The 19495-nt window shown below is 38.4% G+C and overlaps 2 protein-coding genes across 3 annotated transcripts in view; both read right to left on the minus strand.

Annotated features, from left to right (window-relative positions):
- LOC102841278 (26S proteasome non-ATPase regulatory subunit 10-like) overlaps positions 1–1120 on the minus strand; it is a 10123-nt gene extending 9003 nt beyond the window's left edge. Inside the window, exon 1 of the mRNA XM_006835493.1 lies at positions 1065–1120. Coding sequence (XP_006835556.1) covers positions 1065–1120 — 56 coding nt within the window. The remainder of the gene's footprint in view (positions 1–1064) is intronic.
- Positions 1–19495, minus strand: part of KIAA0391 (KIAA0391 ortholog) — a 199061-nt gene that overhangs the window by 136160 nt on the left and 43406 nt on the right. The gene's annotated exons all lie outside the window — the stretch shown is intronic.

The following is a 19495-nucleotide window of genomic DNA, read 5'->3' on the forward strand; positions in this document are numbered from 1 at the left end:
TAGCAGCGATTATGAGGTTGGCAAAGGACAGGGTAGTGTTTCATTCTGTTCTGCATATGGTTGGTCTACGTTGGAATTGACTCAATGGCACCTAACAACAATCATAAATGAATAGCATCAGTTTTGTAGCAAGTAAGGACAAAAAGGATGTTTATGTGTGGGACCTTCAAAAAATTCATGGAAAATGAAAGTAAGAGATAATGTAATTTTCCACACAAATTTTTAAGCTTCCTTTTATACTATACAAAGCACCATCACCTCTAAAACAGAGGGGACTCTTGTGCCTGTCCTCAAGGACCTGACTTCATAATTATAAATGACCTTCACAATACACTCAGCAATCGAACCTGACTATTCTGTCGACATCGCACACGAGAAAACTAGGGCTAAGCTAGTGATTTTTCTCAATAAATGATATGCAAAGAGATGCTAATGCTTTTTACTTCTCTACTCAGAAAAGCTTAAAACTCTTCAGCTTTTTAGAATGACAGCCCATGCCCTATAGACCACATTTATGATGGTTTACTTCTAGACTTTTTTACAAATCTAACCAGGTAACTCAAAACTGGTTTCTCATTTATTCTATTTTATATCCTACTCTAGAATAGCGACTAAGGGGAAACAGGAAAAGCACAATAACACATATTCAAAACTATGTATCATAAGGGAAACAAAGATCTTAAATATTAACCATATACAATACACTTCAGATGCCAGATTAATATTTCCTAAATATTTTTACAAAGAGAGTATTAAAACAACTATCTTTAGTCATAGTAAATGTGGAAAAATAGGGGAATACCAGCTATTTTGGTTAGCAGCATCGCTCTTAACATAGGAACAACAATAAAAAATGCTTGTCAACATCTAATGGCCAAATTACTTCGTGTACTTTCCTAAAACCATGGGTTATAAACAAACCCTAAATAAAAAGAACACTAACAGGACTGTTTTAATGCAGCAAGAAAAAAATGAAATCACTTGCCTGGAAAATACGACATCAACTTACCAAATAACATTAAGGCTATTTATTTTAAATACTTTTCAAAACTTGTTTACCCCACTCAGAAAGGTTATACTTGTTTAATATACTAAGTGATGGTTTAGAGCACAGTTTCATTTAGTAGCTATCATTTTAGGAATGACGTATCCCGTTTAAAAATACATATAGTCTTATCTGAGTTTTCTGATTCCAGCATGATTTTTTAAATATCTTGTTAGAAATGCTAGACAAAATACAACAACTTTTAAAATTTTATTTTGTTTTCTAATATTTTAGCATATTTTATTACCATTGTTGCTGAGAAAATACACAGCAAAATATACACCAATTCAACAGTTTCTACATGTTCAATTTAGTGACACTGATTCCACTCTTTGAGGTGTATAACCATTCTTATCATCTTTTCCTAAGTTGTTCTTCCTTCATTAACATAAATTCACTGCCTGCTAAGGTTTCTACTTAATCTTCTAAATTACAGTTATCAATTCAACAACAAAATTTATAATACGTGGTTGAACATGCATGAAAGAAAGAAAGAAATTTCCAAGTTCTAGAAATGAAGCCAGATCTGCAAATCAGAATATAAGGAAAAAGCTGATTCAATGGTTGGCCATGGAAGAAGCATACAGGAGAAATGGAATGGGAATTACCAAACAAGGGTTTAACTTTTAATACCCCCATGGAAATTGAAGATCATCTTTTGGGACCAAATGAACAGAAAAAATAGAAGTGAACTCCTAAATAAAATTGGAACCGTTACAAATGAACACATTGCTTTAGAAATACAATACAGAAGCTTCTTTATCTCCACTAGGGCTCCAAGTAAAGAAAACTACCTCTTAAGAAAAACAAAATGAAACAAAAATTTTGTCTTGTATCTCAAACAGATTTGGAGAGCAAAAGTAGACTGTGTGTGTGATACTAAGCCATCAGGATCCTAGCTGAGAAATTAGCATAAAAACTGGTCTTTTTTGGTTTTCAGGTGCCCTACTGTACAGGGTCGCTATGGGTCAGAACTGACTCAATGGCACTTAACAACAACAACAACAGTCAGTTCACAACAGAATGGAACACAGCCTGGTCCTGTGAGAACCTCACAATTTTTGTTACATTTGAGCCCACTGCTGTTGCTAATGTGTCGATCCATCTTATGAAGGTCTTCCTCTTTATCAATGATCCTCCACTTTACCAAACATGATGTCTTTTCTGTAGGGACTGGTCCCTCATAGCATGTCCAAAGAATGAGAGGCGAAGTCTCATCATCATCCTTGCTTCTAAGGAGCATTCTGACTGTACTTCCTCCAATACAGACTGGTTTGTTCATCAAGCAGTTCATGGTACTTTTAATATTCTTCTCCAGCACCTTAATTCAAATGCATCAATTCATCAGTGGTCTTCCTTATATATTGTCCAACTTTCACATGCAGATGAAGTGACTGAAAATAACATGGCTTCCCCACTCCAAGACTGAAACTCAAAGGCATGTAAGATTGCTGGTGACCACATTGGTCTACTGGTGAGTGGAAGAGGGGGAATGGCAGCAATGAAGAAATGGGCTGAGTTTGACCACATTCCATAGGCTCCCATTGACCTGGAGATGAGAGAGAGAAGAGGAAGGGCTGGTTGGTCCAAAGTGTGGTGAGACCTGGGGACTCCTGAGTCCACGGACAAGGGCTTAGCCATGGAGGGCTAGAGCTGGGAAGGAAATGTCAGCTGAAATGAAGTGAGGAAAGATGCACAAGAATGCTCAAACTAGCAGATTGTACCCATTTGACCTAGCCTCGATGGCTTGATGATCAGAAATCAACTAGAGGAAGGTTAAAAAAAAAAACAAAAAAAACAATATTTGATAAAGGAAACAAATGTAAATCACTACAATTTGCTGAATTTGACCTATACTTATGGATATAATAGCTCAAAATACCAACAGAGAGGGAAGGAGTCTTCCCATCAAGTTGCAATCCTATCCCCTCTATATACAGAGTTGGTAATGATGAACAGCTTAAGACATTGGCTACCTAAAATGAGGGGTGATAAAGTCAAGAAGTGACTGGCTTACAACTTTTCAAGAGGAAGTTTAGTTTAAGAGTGTGTAGGGAAAGGTAGATTCACCACTGAATAGATTTCATCTTGTCTAGACAGGTCTGGTGAAAGGAGATGGGGATAAGGTTCTTATGATTCAATAGTGAATAACTGTTATCATGACTAATTGCGACTGTCACAACTGGAAAGTTAGAAGTTTTGTAACAAAAAGGGGGGAGTAGTTAATCTTACAGTCCAGGAACAGAGGACCCTAGGACCATCAAGGGAGAAGAGCATGAGAGGAATGTGGGACCCTATCCAGAGAAGCAGCAACACCAGAGATGGAGGCAGAGATGAGGACCCTTGACTCATGCAAGGAGAAAGGCTGTGTGCTGGAGGCCGGAAAGCAAGCTTGCAGAATGTGCCCTTTGGTTGTTTAAATGATTATATATTGCTGAGTGTTTCTGTGTGCATCCTCTGCACCCAAAAAACAAACCCCAGAGACAATAGAAGCAAATACTGTTAAAAGATGATGTACAGAGGAGATTGTAATCATTGCAATGAAACGATGAGTGTAAAACCAATGTTCTCCCATGTAAACTATCACTCAATTCACAATTAAACCTAAAATAAAAAGAAATTAAATACCTATTAATTTTTTTTTTTTTAATTACCATGATTTGGGTCAGGTCTAAGTCCAGTAATATCCCTTGGACACTTGGCAAAAAGCAAACACAAAACCTCTCTGGAGCAATACTATCAATAATACAGGCCACAAAAAAGACCAATTCCCTCTAAAAAGGAATTCAACATTTTAAAATTATAAAACACAAGAGGATACAATCCACCATGTCTAAGAATCACCTGAAACAACATAAGGATTCAAGACCAAAGAACTCAGAATAAAGGATAATAGAAAAATCTAGAAGCTAATTTGAGGGGGTTTCAAAAAGTTCATGCAAAAATGGAATTAAAGAGACATGAATTTCCACAGACTTTTTGAAACCTTGTTTAAAAAAAGTTAAACTTAAAAGAAAAATCAAAACCATAAGAAAATACAGAGATTAAAACAAAAAGAAGCAGCAGCAAATTGGATAAGAAATTCTAAAATTATTGAAACTGAAAAATTAGTGTAAAAAAATAGTAAAGATGTCAGTTTGAGGACTAAGACAGCATACTTTCAATCACCTGATATTCATGTGAAAGTTGGACAATGAATAAGGAAGACTGTAGAAGAATTGATTCATTTGAGTTTTGGTGTTGGAGGATAATATTGAATGTACTATGGACTGCCAGAAGAACAAACATACTTGTTTTGGAAGAAAGACAGCCAGAAAGCCACTTAGTATTGAGGATGACAAGACTTTGTCTCTCATACTTTGGACACATTATCAGGAAGTATCACTTCCTGGAGAAGTACACCATATTTGATAAAGTGGAGGGTCAGCAAAAAAGAAAAAGACCCCTAACAAAATGGGCTGATACAGCTGTAGAAACAGTGGGCTTAAACATGGCAACAATTATGAGGATGGCGCAGGACCAGACAGAGTTACCTTCTATTGTGCACAGGGCCGCTATGAGTCGGAACCGACTCTACGGTACCTAGCAACAACAACAACAACAACAACAACAACCATAAAATGGAACAAGAGAACATCCCAAATGCACAAGAACTGGTGAATGGATTGACAAATATTCCAACACGGATAACTGAAATGAAAAGGAAGGAAATACTGATACATGTATTAACATGAACAAAAGTAAAAATGATAATACTAAGTAAAAGAAGTCAAACAAAAAAATTTAACATAAAATTTCACTTACATGAAATTTTAGTAAAGACAAAATGACAGAGGTAGTAGATCAGTGGTTATTTTGTGGTTGTAGCAGGGATTGACAACAGGGTATGAGGGAACATTTTGAGGGTGACAGAAGTATTTAAAAACTGGATTGTGGCGATGGTTACATAATTGTATAAATTTGCTCAGCATGCTCAATATAACTGTACACTTATAATGGGTGAGTTTATAGCCTGTAAATTATTTTTTAAATGCAGAACAAAACAAAAGAAAAGAAAAGGTAAAGGGAGGAAAAGACAAATCTGAAACAAGAAGTTATGAATAGGAAACAGATCTGAGGTAGTTAGCCAGAATGCAATTTCAATACATATATACAAATATGAGACACATTAAAGCGTGGCTAAGAGACATGTAGTAGTTACGAATCGGGCTGCTAACCTCAGGGACAGAGGTATGAAACTACCAGCTATTCCGCGGGAGAAAGATGAGGCTTTCTGCTCCTATAAAGATTTACAGCCTCGGAAACCTTGTACAGGGTCGCTATGGGTCAGAACCGGCTCCACGGCACATAATAACAAGAGACATGGAAGAGAAAATAAGAGTCCAATAAAAACCTAATGATAATTCAGAAGAAAACAGAATGGGGGAGATGCAGTACATTAAGAATTATTCAGGATTAATTCAAGATATGAAACCTCAAATTCAAGAAGCTCAAAGAATCCCAAGCAGAAAAATAAACACATTCTCACCTACACACATTCTAGGCATGCTATCTTTTACCATCGATTTGGGCAACAACTGTTCACTTATACATCCATGGCCCATAAGCGTTTTGCTTTTGTTTTAAAGGGAAAATAGCTCTTTTGTTTATTATTTCCCACTAACAGAGAGCAAGGTAGCTCAGAAGGCTAACCACTGGACTACAAACCATAAGGGCTATGGTTCAAGACAACCAATCTCTCCACAGGAGAAAGATGAGGCTTTCTGCCTCTGCAAAGATTTATAGGGCTGCTCTGAGTCAGAACCAAGTACATGGCACGTCATAACACCACCAATGATAGTGGTTTTAAAGACCCCAAACCCAGACTCTTGTAGCACTGCACTATGGGTTTTCTATAGGCTGGTGAGACAGACAGACAGATGCACAGCTGCAGGGCCTCTCGACTGCATTTCAAACAGCTGAAGAGTGGGCAGGGCTAATAGCACTCTGCTCCCTCCCCATTTGCTTCCTCTAGTTCCTTCCCTTATCACTGAGCTCCCTAGCCCTCTGGCCTCAGCTCCAGCAGTGACAGTACAGTGGCAATCAGGGTAAGAAGTGGGTGCCCATAAGGTTTTGTGTTTTCTCCCATGTTAGTAATATTTTATTCTATTGTTTCCTAGATAGAAATAGCAAACTAGTTGGTTATTTAACAATACAAACATTAGTTAGTAAATATAAGATAACATAACACGAAAACTAAACTAAATTAATATGCTATTTTAACTTCAAGAATCCAACAAATAAATTGTCATATGGAAATTCACATAAGCACATGTTTGATATACATAAATATCAGTTTTCTTTATTTCTTGGCATCTAGTTTTGTTTTTTATTTTTAATGTTTTACTGTGAATTATGTTACAGTTTACATGGGAGAGCATTAGCTTTACATTCATCCTATCGAATATCGTTCTGCCCATAAGGTTTTAATATGATGTTTGTACAACATACAAATCACATAACATCCTACTTCACCAAACATATCATACACCGTAAGCAACGCATACCTGTATAGTGCAATAGCAGGAGAACAAAAGCAAATTCTCAAGAGCAACAAGAATAACAGAGGTGACCTACCAATGCAACAAAAACTAAACTGAAAGCAGATTTTAACAATAACAGCTAAAGGCCAAAAGGTAATGGAGCAATGCTATGTTCAAAGTGTTGAACAGGGAAAATACCAAATTCTAAATAAACTATCATTCAAGTATAAGGATAAAATAAGACACTTTCAGACAAAGAATAACTTAGTTTACCATTCTTACGCAGTCACTGAAAGATTATACTTAGAACTCATTGTAAGATTCCGCAAAGTGGCAGGGTACAAGGTCAACATATGAAAATCAGTTGGATTCCTCTCTACTAAATATTCACAGAGCTGAAATGGACATTAGGAAAGCAATACCATTTACAATAGCCACCCAAAAAGGATGAACAACTTAGGAATGAATGTAACCAGAGAAACAAAGGAACTATACAAAGAAAACTACAAAACACTATTACAAGAAACTAAAAGAGACTTGCAAAAATGGAAGAATATACCATGCTCCTGGATAAGACGACTTAACATTGTGAAAATGTCAATACTACCCAAAGCAATCTCTACATATAATGCAATCCCAATCAAGATTCTAATGACATACTGTAAAGAGATGGAAAAAATAATCACAAACTTTATATGGAAAGGAAAGAGACCCAGGATAAGCAAAGCACTGCTTAAGAAGAACAAAGTTAGAAGCCTCTCACTCCCTGATTTTACAGTGGTCAAAACAGCCTGGTACTTGTACAATAGAATAGAAACGAGGATCCAAAAATTAACCCATTCATACAACCAACTGATCTTTGACAAAGGGTCAAAGAACATTGATAGGGACGAGAAAGTCTCTTCAACAGATGGTGCTGGCAGAACTGGAATTCTATATGCAAAAGATTGAAACAAGACCTTTATCTCACACCATATACAAAAACCAACTCAGCATGGATTAAAGATCTAAATGTGAATCCCAGGATTATAAAGGTCATCAATGAGAAAATAGGGACAAATTTAAGGGCTCTAATACAGGGCACACACAGACTACCAAACATTGCAAAAATTGCACAACAAAAGAAGATAAAATAGATTATTAGGACATACTAAAAATTAGAAACTTATGTGCATCAAAAGATTTCACCAAAAGAGTAAAACGGGAGTCCACAGAATGGGAACAAATCTTTTGCAAATGACAGATCAGATAAGGGACTAATTTCTAAAATCTTTAGGAAACTATAACAACTCTACAAGAAAAAGACATATAACCCAATTTTAAAAATGGGTACAGGACATGAAAGGTTATACTTCAGGATGATGTCCAACAGAAAGTTTGAGGTTCAGGGAGTATGTGAGAGTTGGAGCTATATAGACTTGGGAGTCACTGGCATCATGGTAAAATCAAAATACAGGTAGAAAACAAACAAACAAAGGAATAGGTGAGAATGTACAGGGAAGGTGGGTAAAGTAGAAAAGGAAAAGAGAGGCAGCCCTGGGGAACATCAAACATTTAGGGAATAGTAGTCCTGGTGTGGTACTGTTGGATAAGCACCGTAGTGCTTACTGCAAGGTCGGCAATTCAAACTCATCAGTCATTCCTAGGAAACTCTATATAGGGCTGCTATGAGACGGAACCTACTCGATGGAACTGAACAACATCATAAGGAATGACTACAAATCAACTGACAAACCACTGAGAATCCTGACTCAGTCAAACTGACATAAAATCTTAACTATCACAAGCATTTCTCAGCAGCGCTAAAAGAGCTTTACAATATTGTAGGGCAGAACAAAAACCAAGCCAAATAGTCAAGGGCCAGAGAGAAGCCAGTCTCTAGGTAAAGCTGAAGAGAGGCTATCATGACTGAAAGAACTGAGCATTTTCTGGTCCTTACTTGTAACCTAAGGGCTTTTCTCCCAGGGGTGTCATTACGGTCAATTCTACTTTGAGGAGGCAGCTCTTCCCCAGTGGCATTTTGAGTGCCTTCCAACCTGAGGAGCTCATTTTCTGGCACTATATCTGACAGTGTTTCTCTGCTATTCATAAGGTTTTTAGTGACTAAATATTCGGAAGTAGTTTGTCACTCTTTCTTCCTAGTCTGTCTTCATCTGACAGTTCATCTGAAACCTGTCCACCATGGGTGACCCTGCTGGTATTTAAATTACCAGTGGCCCACCTTTCAGAATCACAGCAACTCACAAGCCACCACAGTACGACTGACAGGCGAGTGGTGGTGGGGCACAACTCAAAATGAAGAGAAACAGCTGTAAACATCCACTGAAAATTGGAACATGGAATGCATGAAGTATGAATCTGGAAAAATTTGAAGTTGTCAAAAATGAAATGGAACGCATAAACATCAATATCTTAAGCACTAGAGAGCTGAAATGGACTGGTATTGGCCATTTTGAATCTGACAACCACATGGTTTACTATGCCGGGAATGACAAATTGAAGAGGAATGGTGTTGCATTCATTGTCAAAAAGAACATATCCAGATCAGTCATGAGGTACAACGCTGCCTGTGATAGGATAATATCTATGCACCTACACAGAAGCCCAATTAATACCACTATTATTCAAATTTACGCATCAACCACTAAAGCCAGTGAGGAAGAAATAGAAGAATTCTACCAACTTTTTCAATCTGAAATCGCGCAAACATGCAATCAAGCTGTATTGATCATTACTGGTGATTGATGGTCTTAAGGTCCTCTGTTTCCGGAATGTAAGATTAGCTACTCCCCGTTTTTGTTACAAAACTTCTACCTTCACAATTGTGACAGTCGCAATTAGTCATGATAACAATTATTTACTATTGAATCATAAGAATCTTATCTCCATCTCTTTTCACCAGACCCATCTAGACAAGATGAAAACTATTCAATGGGGACTCTATCTTCCCTCACACACTCTAAAACTAAACTCCCTCTTGAAACCTTGTAAGGTAAGCCAGTCACTTTATGCCTTTATCGCCCCCTCAATTTAGGCAGCCAATGTCTAAGTTACCCAACCCTATCTACTTTGTGTACAGAGGGGCTAGACTGATAGTTAATGTGAAGACTCCTTCCCTCTCTGTTGGTATTTAGAGCTACTACCTTTATGAGTGGAGTCCTAGAGTGGCGCTGTGGGTTCATGTGCCAGACTGCAAAGCCATTTGAACTGCAAGCTTGGCAGTTCAAGCTCACCAACTACTCCTTGGAAACCTTATAGAGGGTCACTGTGGGTCAGAATCGACTCAATGGCACTTCACAACAACAACAACCTCCATGAGTGGAGTCCTGGTGTGACACTGTGGACTAATGTGCCAGACTGCAAAGTCGTTTGAACTGCAAGGTAGGTGGTTCAAGCTCACCAGCTGCTCCTTGGAAATCCTACACAGGGTCGCTATGAGTCGGAATCAACTCGATGGCACTTTACAACAACAAACGACCTCCATGAGTATAGGTCAAGTTCATCAATTTACCCTCGTTTTCTTTATCAAAAATTGTTTTGTTTTTTATCTTCCTTTCATCAAGTTCTGATCATTAAGCCATTGAGTCTAGGTCAAGTAGGTACTATCTGCAAGTTTGGGTGTTCTTGTGCATCTCCCCTCACTTCATCTCAGATGGATGCTTTACTCTCAGCTCTAGCCCTCATAGTTACGTCCTTGTCCATGAGCTGAGGTATCCCCAAATCTCACCACACTTTGGACCAACCAGCCCTTCCTCTTCTCTTTCTCATCTCTAGGTCAATGGAAGTCCATGGAACAAAACAGAACTCAGCCCATTTCTTCATTCCTGCCCTTCCCCGCCTCTTCCACTCACCAGTGTGGCGTTTTAGATTAATGCACCAGACTGCAAAGCTGTTTGAACTGCAAGGTCAGCAGTTCAAGCTCACCAGCTGCTCCTTGGAAACCCTATATAGGGTCGCTATAGGTTGGAATTGACTTGACGGCACTTAACAACAACTCACCAGTAGACCAATGTGGTCGTAAGGAAATTACATGCCTGCTCATGTGTTCCCTTTGAGTTTCAGTCTTAGAGAAGGGTTTATCCTGAGGGAACTTGTTTGCTTGCTTGATGGATTCCCTGTGAACAACTTGCTTATTCTTGTAGTAGCCAGTCATACTGACATTTTTCTTTTGGGTTTTTCCTGATGATCTTTCTTTGAGGATGCATCTTCTGTCGCTTTAGCTTTTCCAGGCTGGCCTGCTTGTCCTTTCTAGTGGGAATGTCCCACCTCAGAAGGTTCTGGATGGGGTTCAGGATTCCACCTAAGGTCCTATACACTGCAAAGACACTGCAAGGCCTATTTCACTGGGATGGGAAAGTTCTAGAACCCCTTTTAGGTATTCCAATCAGTAACAGGCTGAAGTGGGCTTACAAACTTCCTGTAACCATGTTTCCCAACATTCCTTTCTATCCCACTCAAGTGTCTATTTTACAATAGTAGACAAGGGAAACCAATATCCATAAGACACTCAAGCATCGTAGTATTATTTCCCCTCTTGAGACTATGCCTCAATCCTTATATCACAGGCCTGTTGTTCCAAGGTTAAGCATGAATTTAAGCACGCGTTTACCTCATGACAGCTTTTTAAATCTATTCACTGGTCTTTTTAAAAAATGTTTTATTGTGGATTATGTGGCAGTTTACATGGGAGAACATTAGCTTTACATTCAAGCATGAAGTTATTTTTGAAATCGTGCCTGGACACTGGAAACATAGGCATATCTAACTCAAGTAACGATACAGTTTAGAAATTAAATTTCTAGGTGGAACAAAAAGCTATCTTTTTAATCCCATTCTCCTCTCCATTCATAACATATCCCAAAAGATTTATAGAGAAAATAGCTAAAAGAGCGAAAAAAAAAGACAATATATTTGTAATTGCAGAATCCTGCTTCCAAATACTAAAGCAGCAAATTAGGCAAAGAAGGGCCAATGAAATAACATGGCCAGCATCCTGCAAATCCAACTACACTGTCAACCACTCTTTAAAAGCTTCAGCTTTCAGTTCAAGGAGTTCATTCATGTTTACACACCCTGGAAATCCCCTCTGCCTCACAACCAACCAGGAACTTGATCTAAAACACCAACAGAGCGCCTAACTTCCCTCCTTGCTTGGAAGGCCACATGCAGAATTTTTAAGCCCCTCCTCTGGGTAATCACAAAACAAAATTAAAATATTGCACAAAGAAGACTCACTGAGAAACTTTTTTAAAAAAAACTGGAATAGGGGAGACAAACGGCTTGAAGAAAAATTCAGCGATATAAAGAAAGAGAACATGACTCAGGGTGCACCAAGAGAGTTCTCAGAATAAAAGCAGTAATACATAGAGTTATCTTAAGCTCTTTTTAAGCATCTTTATAGTTTTCATTATTCACACTATAAATTGACTAAACTCACAATGTCCCCTTTAACAACAACATTTGGATACCACATTATTCTTATCTTACTCAGGTACGTGTGGCACTGTGGGTTAATGCACCAGACTGCAAAGCCGTTTGAACTGCAAGGTTGGCGGTTCAAGCTCACCAGCCGCTCCTTGGAAACCCTACACAGGGTTACTATGAGTCGGAAGCAACTCAACAGCACTTAACAACAACAGGTCAGGTACATACAGAGATCCTCTGGGGAGCTGTTAAGATACTGAAATATATAGCCCTGTTATTGTATGCCTTCAAGTCGATTCTGACTCATAGCGACCATTTATGAACTAAACCTTTCCCGTCGGGTTTCCCAGGCTGTAATCTTTTCGGGAGCAGCTCACCAGGTCTTATCTCCTGCAGAGTCACTGGCTGGTTGGTTGCAACCATCTACCTTTCAGTTGGAGTCCTGATGTGGCACGGTGGGTTAATGCGCCAGACTGCAAAGCCGTTTGAACTGCAAGGTCGGTGGTTCAAGCTCACCAGCTACTCCTTAGAAACCCTACACAGGGTCGCTCTGGGTCAGAATCGACTCGACGGCACTTAACAACAACAACAACAAGCTTTCAGTTAGCTGATCTGAGTCTGCTTGGAAGGCCATCCATGAGTTACAATGAGACTTGCAAAAGTTAAAAATGGAGTTAAAAAATAATAGGATTCACTGCAAACTTTTGGAAGCCACCTCATATATGATTTTGTTCAAGTCACTTCACCTTTCTGGACTCGAGTTCCTCAGGTATAATAATACCTACTTTAAAGGGCGATTGTATGGATTGAATAAAATTAGATGGTTCAAGCAAAAAAAAAAAAAAAAAAAAAAATTTAGCCTCCAAATGTGTTTTGGGTATGTAGTAATAGTACAAGTATTACTTATAGCTGGTCACCATTTATAACTCCTTGAATTTGAATATAAAATACCAGGAAAATAACTTTACCTGCTTCCTGTTCTTTTTTCTCTCTCTCTTCCTGCTCCCTGTTCTTAACTGAGAAATGGGCCCCTGCATTCTTACTGCAGCAGAGCAGATGAATCCCAATTTGTAATCACTACAGTGCCAGAGCTCCTTCATAAATCAAGTGTTCTCTGTTTGTGACAGCCTGTAGCACATCCTTGTAGATTATTTTATGCTTTACACAATGTGTGAATCTCTTCTGATTCTATTCTTATAACAACCCTATGAAAAAAAACTTGAGATGCACTGAGCTGAATGAGCAATTTCTTTTGTTTGTAAAACAGAAACAACAATCTATCAGTTAAATATTTGCAAAAGTCATCAAGTTAAAGATTTCTACTAAGAAAGAAGCAAAATTCAGTATCTTTGATACTCAATTCTACTGCTAATTTAAAACAAGAAAAGAAAATGTCCTCTTAAAAAATGGTGTGGCACTATAGGATAAGAACTGAACTGCAAACCATAAGGTTGGTAGTTCAAACTCACTAGCTGCTCCACGGAAATATTATACAGGGTTGCTATGAGTTGGAACTGACTGGATGACACTTAACAACAACAATGTGAAAAAAAATCAGATGGGAATAGAGAAGAATGGCTCTTAATTTTAAACTCTTGAAATTTCTAGTACCTAATTTAATGCTGTGGCTCTGTAGGATAAGCACTGGATGCAAACCACTAGGTCAGTAGTTTGAGTCCACCAGCCCCTCCTCAAGGGAAAGATGAGGCTTTCTGTTTCCACAAAGATTTACAGCCTTGGAAACCCTATACATGGTCGCTATAAGTCCACAGCAGTTAACAATTAGTTAAACATGGTATCTCTTTGAATCGAAATCAACACTACAGCACCCAACAACAAAAAGTTAAACACCACCCAAATGTGACTGATGCTAAGTATGTATTCAGTAAACTCTTGTACACCAAAATGGTAAGAAAGTAGCCCATGAATTTTCCATGTGGAAGGTAGAAAGAAAATGGAAATTGATTTTGCTCTCAAAGAAAAGAAATGAAAGAGTTAAAGAATAAATGTGAGAGGCAAGAATACTCGGGTAGAAATCTTGGGGATGTCCCAGGGACACTCATCATCTTGAATGACGTGTCTTGTACATCTCATCAGTAGCTTTCCCTCCCATGTCTAACTTATACAAATATATGAATAACTCAAAAGCAACACACAACTGAAAGATGAGTCATTCCACCAGTAATCAACGAGATTAAGGGAAATTCTATTTTCCTATGAACTTTGACACAATCTGAATGTTTCATTGTTCCTGCTACCTAGCAATGATTGCTAATCCATGTTTGCAGATCTTTCCTTCTACTGCCATTAATTATGTAAATAATAGCAATGTATAAAGTACTCTCCTCCTCTCAAAAAAATCAGTTTAATAAGGAGGTGGTATGGCACATAATCACTACCACCACCATAGTATAAACAGTATGTATTTCTGAACTCAAAGATCTGAGTCTGAATCCTGATTTCAAGACTTACCAGCTCCATGTGACTTTGGCAAGTTACTGAACATCTGAATCTAAATTCCTCATCCTGTAAAGTGGAGATAATATTCCTTCCCTCATAAAGTTACTATAAAGATAAAATTGTATAGCTAAATAAATTGTTTCTGCTGTTAAATGCTGTCAAGTCGGTTCCAACTCATAGTGACCCTGTATAGGGTTCTGAGGAGCAGCTGGTGGGTTTGAACTGCCAATTTTATAGTTAGCAGTCCAGGGCTTACTATAGCATCATCCCAGGACTCCAAATAAATGGTAGTTGCTCTGGGTGTGTAGTGGTTACGAATCGGGCTGCTAACCTCAAGGTCAGCCGTTTGAAATTACCAGCTGTTCTGTAGGAGAAAAATGAGGCTTTCTGCTCCCATAAAGATTTACAGCCTCAGAAACCCTGTACAGGGTCACTATGAGTCAGAACCGACTCGACGGCACATAACCACCAACCACATGGCATAATAAATTTAAACTTTGGACTACTGGATTTATAAAAATATTTATACATATATTTATTGCACCCCCTACTGGATGTCAGAATACAATGAAAGGTACCCTGTTATTCAAAAATATATATAACCTAGACACAACAGATACTGATATAAAAAGCTAAGTGCCCAAATAAGAACAAACAGCATAGGATTAATAGCCAGAGGTGTGCCAGAGTTAATACTATAAATTCAAAGAAAGGAAACATTGCTGCATACTAAACAGATCAGGAGACTTCATGACAGAAGCGGGACTTTATATAGGCCGTAAAGGAAAAACAGGATTTGGAGACATTTTTACTGTTGTAGGTGCCATCAACCCTGTGCACAACAGGACAAAACACTGCCCAGTCCTGCACTAGCCTCACAACTGTTATGTTTTAACCCATTGTTGCTGCCATTGTGTCAATCAATCTCCTTGGAAGTCTTCCTCTTTTTCACTGAACTTCCACTCTATGGAACATGGTGTCCTTCAGGGCTGATTCCTCCAGACATATCCAAAGAACAAGAGATGAAATCTTGCCATTCTGGTTTCTAAGGAGCATTCTGGCCGCACTTCTTCAAAGACAGATCTGTTTGTTCTTCTGGCAGTTCATGATACTTTCAATATTCTTCACCAACACCATAATTTAAATGCTTCAATCCTTATACAGTCTTCCTTATTCATTGCCCAGCTTTTCACATGCATATGAGGCAAATGAAAATACCATGACTTGGGTCAGGTGCACCTAAGTCCTCAAACTGACATCTTTGCTCTTGAACACTGTAAAAAGGCCTTTTGCAGCAATTTTCCCTAATGCAATATGTCGTTTGATTTCTATTCTGCTTTAGATGAGGGGGGTAAAAACAGGAAGTAACAGCAAAGCATGTCCAGAGCCAGTGAATCGTATAGGGCTTTGGCTAAAGGAAGTGTTGGCAGAGGAAAGTAATAAACAATGAGGCCTGAATAGTAGGTTGCGGTCTAACGGTAAAGGAGATGCTTTCAAAGCAGAACCAGAAATTGCAGGTTTTGGGGTAGAGAGTCATATGATTAAATCAGTGTTTTGAAAAGATTGGCAATAATATGGGGTGGGGAGGAGAAAGAAAGGATCATTTATATGCAGGAAAATCAGTTAAGTTTTTCAATAGGAGTATTTGAAGTTGAAATGCTACAAGGCTTACTGTTTATGTTGTATGTCTTCAAGTTGATTCCAATTCACAACAACCCTATGTTGTTGTTAAGTGCCAACGAGTCCTTTCCAACTCATAGTGACCCTGTATAGGATTTCCAAGGAGTAGCTTGGTGAGCTTGAACCGTTGACTTGCAGTTCAAACCAACATTGCAGTTCAACGCATTAACCCACAGTTTAGGGTAAAACTATCCCATAGGGTTTCACAGAGTGTAATCTTTACAAGAGCAGCTGGCCATGTCTTTTCTCCTATGAAGAGACTTGTGGGTTCAAACCACTGACTTTAGGGGTAACAGCCAAATACTTAACTTCTGTGTCACCAGAGTTCTTTAAAGGCTTATTATATAAGAGGGAATTAGTGAAATTGGAACAGGAGAGACAGACAAGAAAAATGCTATGCAAAAGGATTAGTGACGGATTAGACATGAGAGGTAAATTTTAGAGAGAAATCAAAATCAGTTTGAATGTATTCACTCTTGGGGGTAAAGAAAGAGGAACTCATAAAGGGAGTGAAATGGTAAAAAGGGAGGCTAGAAGGGAAGAAGTTACGGAGAATTTGATTTCTGACATGTAGACTTTTGGTTGAGAATGACACACTCACACAGAAATGTTTCATGAACAGTTGGCTACACTTAGCTAGCATTTGAAAGAGTTGTTCTAGTTGTAGGTACTGCTGAGTCCATTTCAACTCAGAGTAACCCTATGCACAACAAAGCAAACACTGCCTGGTCCTGAACCATCCTCACAATCGTTGTTAAACTAGAGTCCACTGCTGCTGCCATTGTGCCAATCCATCTAGTTGGGGTCTTCCTCTTTTTCACTGACCCTCCACTTTACCTAGAATGATGTCCTTCTCCAGCAAATGGTCCCTCCTGATAATATGTCCAAAGTATGAGAGATGAAATATTGCCATCCTGGCAGGAGCATTCTGGCTGTACTTCTTCTAATACAGATTTGTTCATTCTTCTGGCAGTCCATGGTACAGTTACTATTCTTCTCCAACACCATGACTCAAATGCATCAATTCTTCTATGGTCTTCCTTATATGCATTTTCAGTAGTAAGGTCATATCATCTGCACATTGCAAGTTATTAATGAGTCTTCCTCCAATCCTGATACCACACTCGTCTTCATATAATGCGCTTCTCGGATTATTTGTTCAGCATGTAGATTGAATAAATATGGTGAAAAAATACAACCCTACTACACACCTTTCTTGATTTTAAAACTTCCAGAGTCCTCTTGTTCTGTTCAAACAACTGCCTCTTGTTCTACAAACAGGTTCCTCATGGGCACAATTAAGTATTTTGAAATACCCATAATTCACATGCTATCCACAGCTTGTCAGGATCCATTTAGTCAAAAGCCTTTTCATAGTCAAAAAAGCACAGGTAGCTGTTTAGTGGGAGAAAGATGAGATTTTCTGGTCCCGAAAAGATTTAAAGCCTCTGAAAACCTATACAGGGTCACCATGAGTCAAAACTGACTCAACGGCACTTAACTACAACAACAAAGACATTTTTCTGGTATTGTCTGCTTTCAGAGAAGATCCATCTGACATCAACGTCCTCATCTGAATTGCCTTCAACCTCTGGAGGGTCCCCTATCAATGTACTGTTTTTTAATTATCTTTATAAAAATTTTATTTGCATGTGCTATTAATGATATTGTCTGATGATTTCTGCATTCCATTAGGTCACCTCTCTTTGTAATGAGCACAAACATGGATCTCTTCCAGTTAGCTAGGTAGCTGTCTTCCAAATTTCTTGGCATAAATGAGTGGATGAGTGAGTGCCTCCAGTGCTGCATCAGTTTATTGACAGATTTCCAATTGTATTCCATCAATGCCCAGAGCCTGTGTTTGCTTGTGCTGATGTGTTTGAACATCAACCATTTCTCTCTGATAAAGTAGCTGTGAATTTCTTCCATCTTCTTTTGATGTTTTCTGCATCATTCAGTATTTTGTCCATTGTTATTAAGTGCCATCAAGTCAGTTCCAACTCACAGTGACCCTGTATAGAGACTCTAAAGCTTTAAAATTTTCTAGGGACCAGAAAGCCTCATCTTTCTCCCAAAGAGCAGCGGGTGATCTGCAACCACTAACCTTGTGGTCTGCAGTCCAGTGCTTATTGTATGGAACTACCACACTTCCATTTTGCCCTTAGAATCCTTCAATACTGCAAATCGAGGCTTGAATTTTGTCTTTAGTTCTTTCCACTCAAGAAATGCTGAGCATGTTCTCCCATTTTGGTTTTCTAACTCCAGGTCTTTGCACATTTCATTATAGCACTTGACTCTCTTCTCAAGCTGCCCTTGAAATTTTCTGTTCAGCTCTTGTACCTCCTCATTTCTTCCATTTGCTTTAGCATCTATATGATGGAGAGCACATTTCAGAGTCTCTTCTGACATCCAACTTGATCTTTTCCTTCTTTTTTGTCTTCTTAATGACCTTTTCCTTTTTTCAGGTCTTCTTAATGACCTTTTCCTTTTTTCTGGTCTTTGGTCATTAGGTCTAATGCATCAAATTTGTTTTTTAGATGACCTCTAAATTCAGGTGGGATATATTTTAGGTCATATTTTGGCTCTCAAGGACTTATTTTCATTATCTTCAGCCTCAACCTGAACTTGCTATGACCAACTGATGGTCTGTTCCACAGTCTGCCCCTGATCTTGTTTTGGCTGATGATATGGAGCTTTTCTACCATTTCTTCCCACAGATGTAGTCAATTTGATTTCTGTGTGTACTCCATCTGGCGAGGTCCATGAGTATAGTCATCTTTTATGTTGCTTTTTAAAAAAGTATTTGCAATGAGTAAGTCTTGATCTTGCAAAATTCTATCACTCAATCTCCAGCATCATTTCTATCACCTAGGCCATATTTTACAACTACTGATCCTTCTTCTTTATTTCCAATTTTTGCATTCCAATCACCAGTAATTATCAATACATCTTGATTGCATGTTTGATCAATTTCAGACTGAAGAAGTTGGTAGAATTCTTCAGTTTCATCACGACTGGCTTTAGTGGTTGGTGTGTAAATTTGAGTAACAGTGGTATCAACTTGTCTTCCTTGTAGGTGTATGGATATTACCCTATCATAGGCAGCATAATACTTTAAGATAGATCTTACAATGTTCTTTTTGAAGATGAGTGTGACGCCATTCCTCTTTAGTTATTCCAGACATAGTAAACTACATAATTGTCAAATTCAATAACAGTCCATTTCAAGAACAAACAAGATGGCGGATTGGGTGGAAGTGCAGTAAAGAAGCTCTGCCAACAACACAGAATACCCGACACCAAGCAAGCTCAGGGGCTGGTCCCAGAACTCTGAACCACATATAAAGGAATATTTAGAAGGCTG

Source organism: Chrysochloris asiatica, unplaced genomic scaffold (genome assembly GCF_000296735.1).
Source record: "Chrysochloris asiatica unplaced genomic scaffold, ChrAsi1.0 scaffold00017, whole genome shotgun sequence".
Classification (NCBI taxonomy): Eukaryota; Metazoa; Chordata; class Mammalia; order Afrosoricida; family Chrysochloridae; genus Chrysochloris; species Chrysochloris asiatica.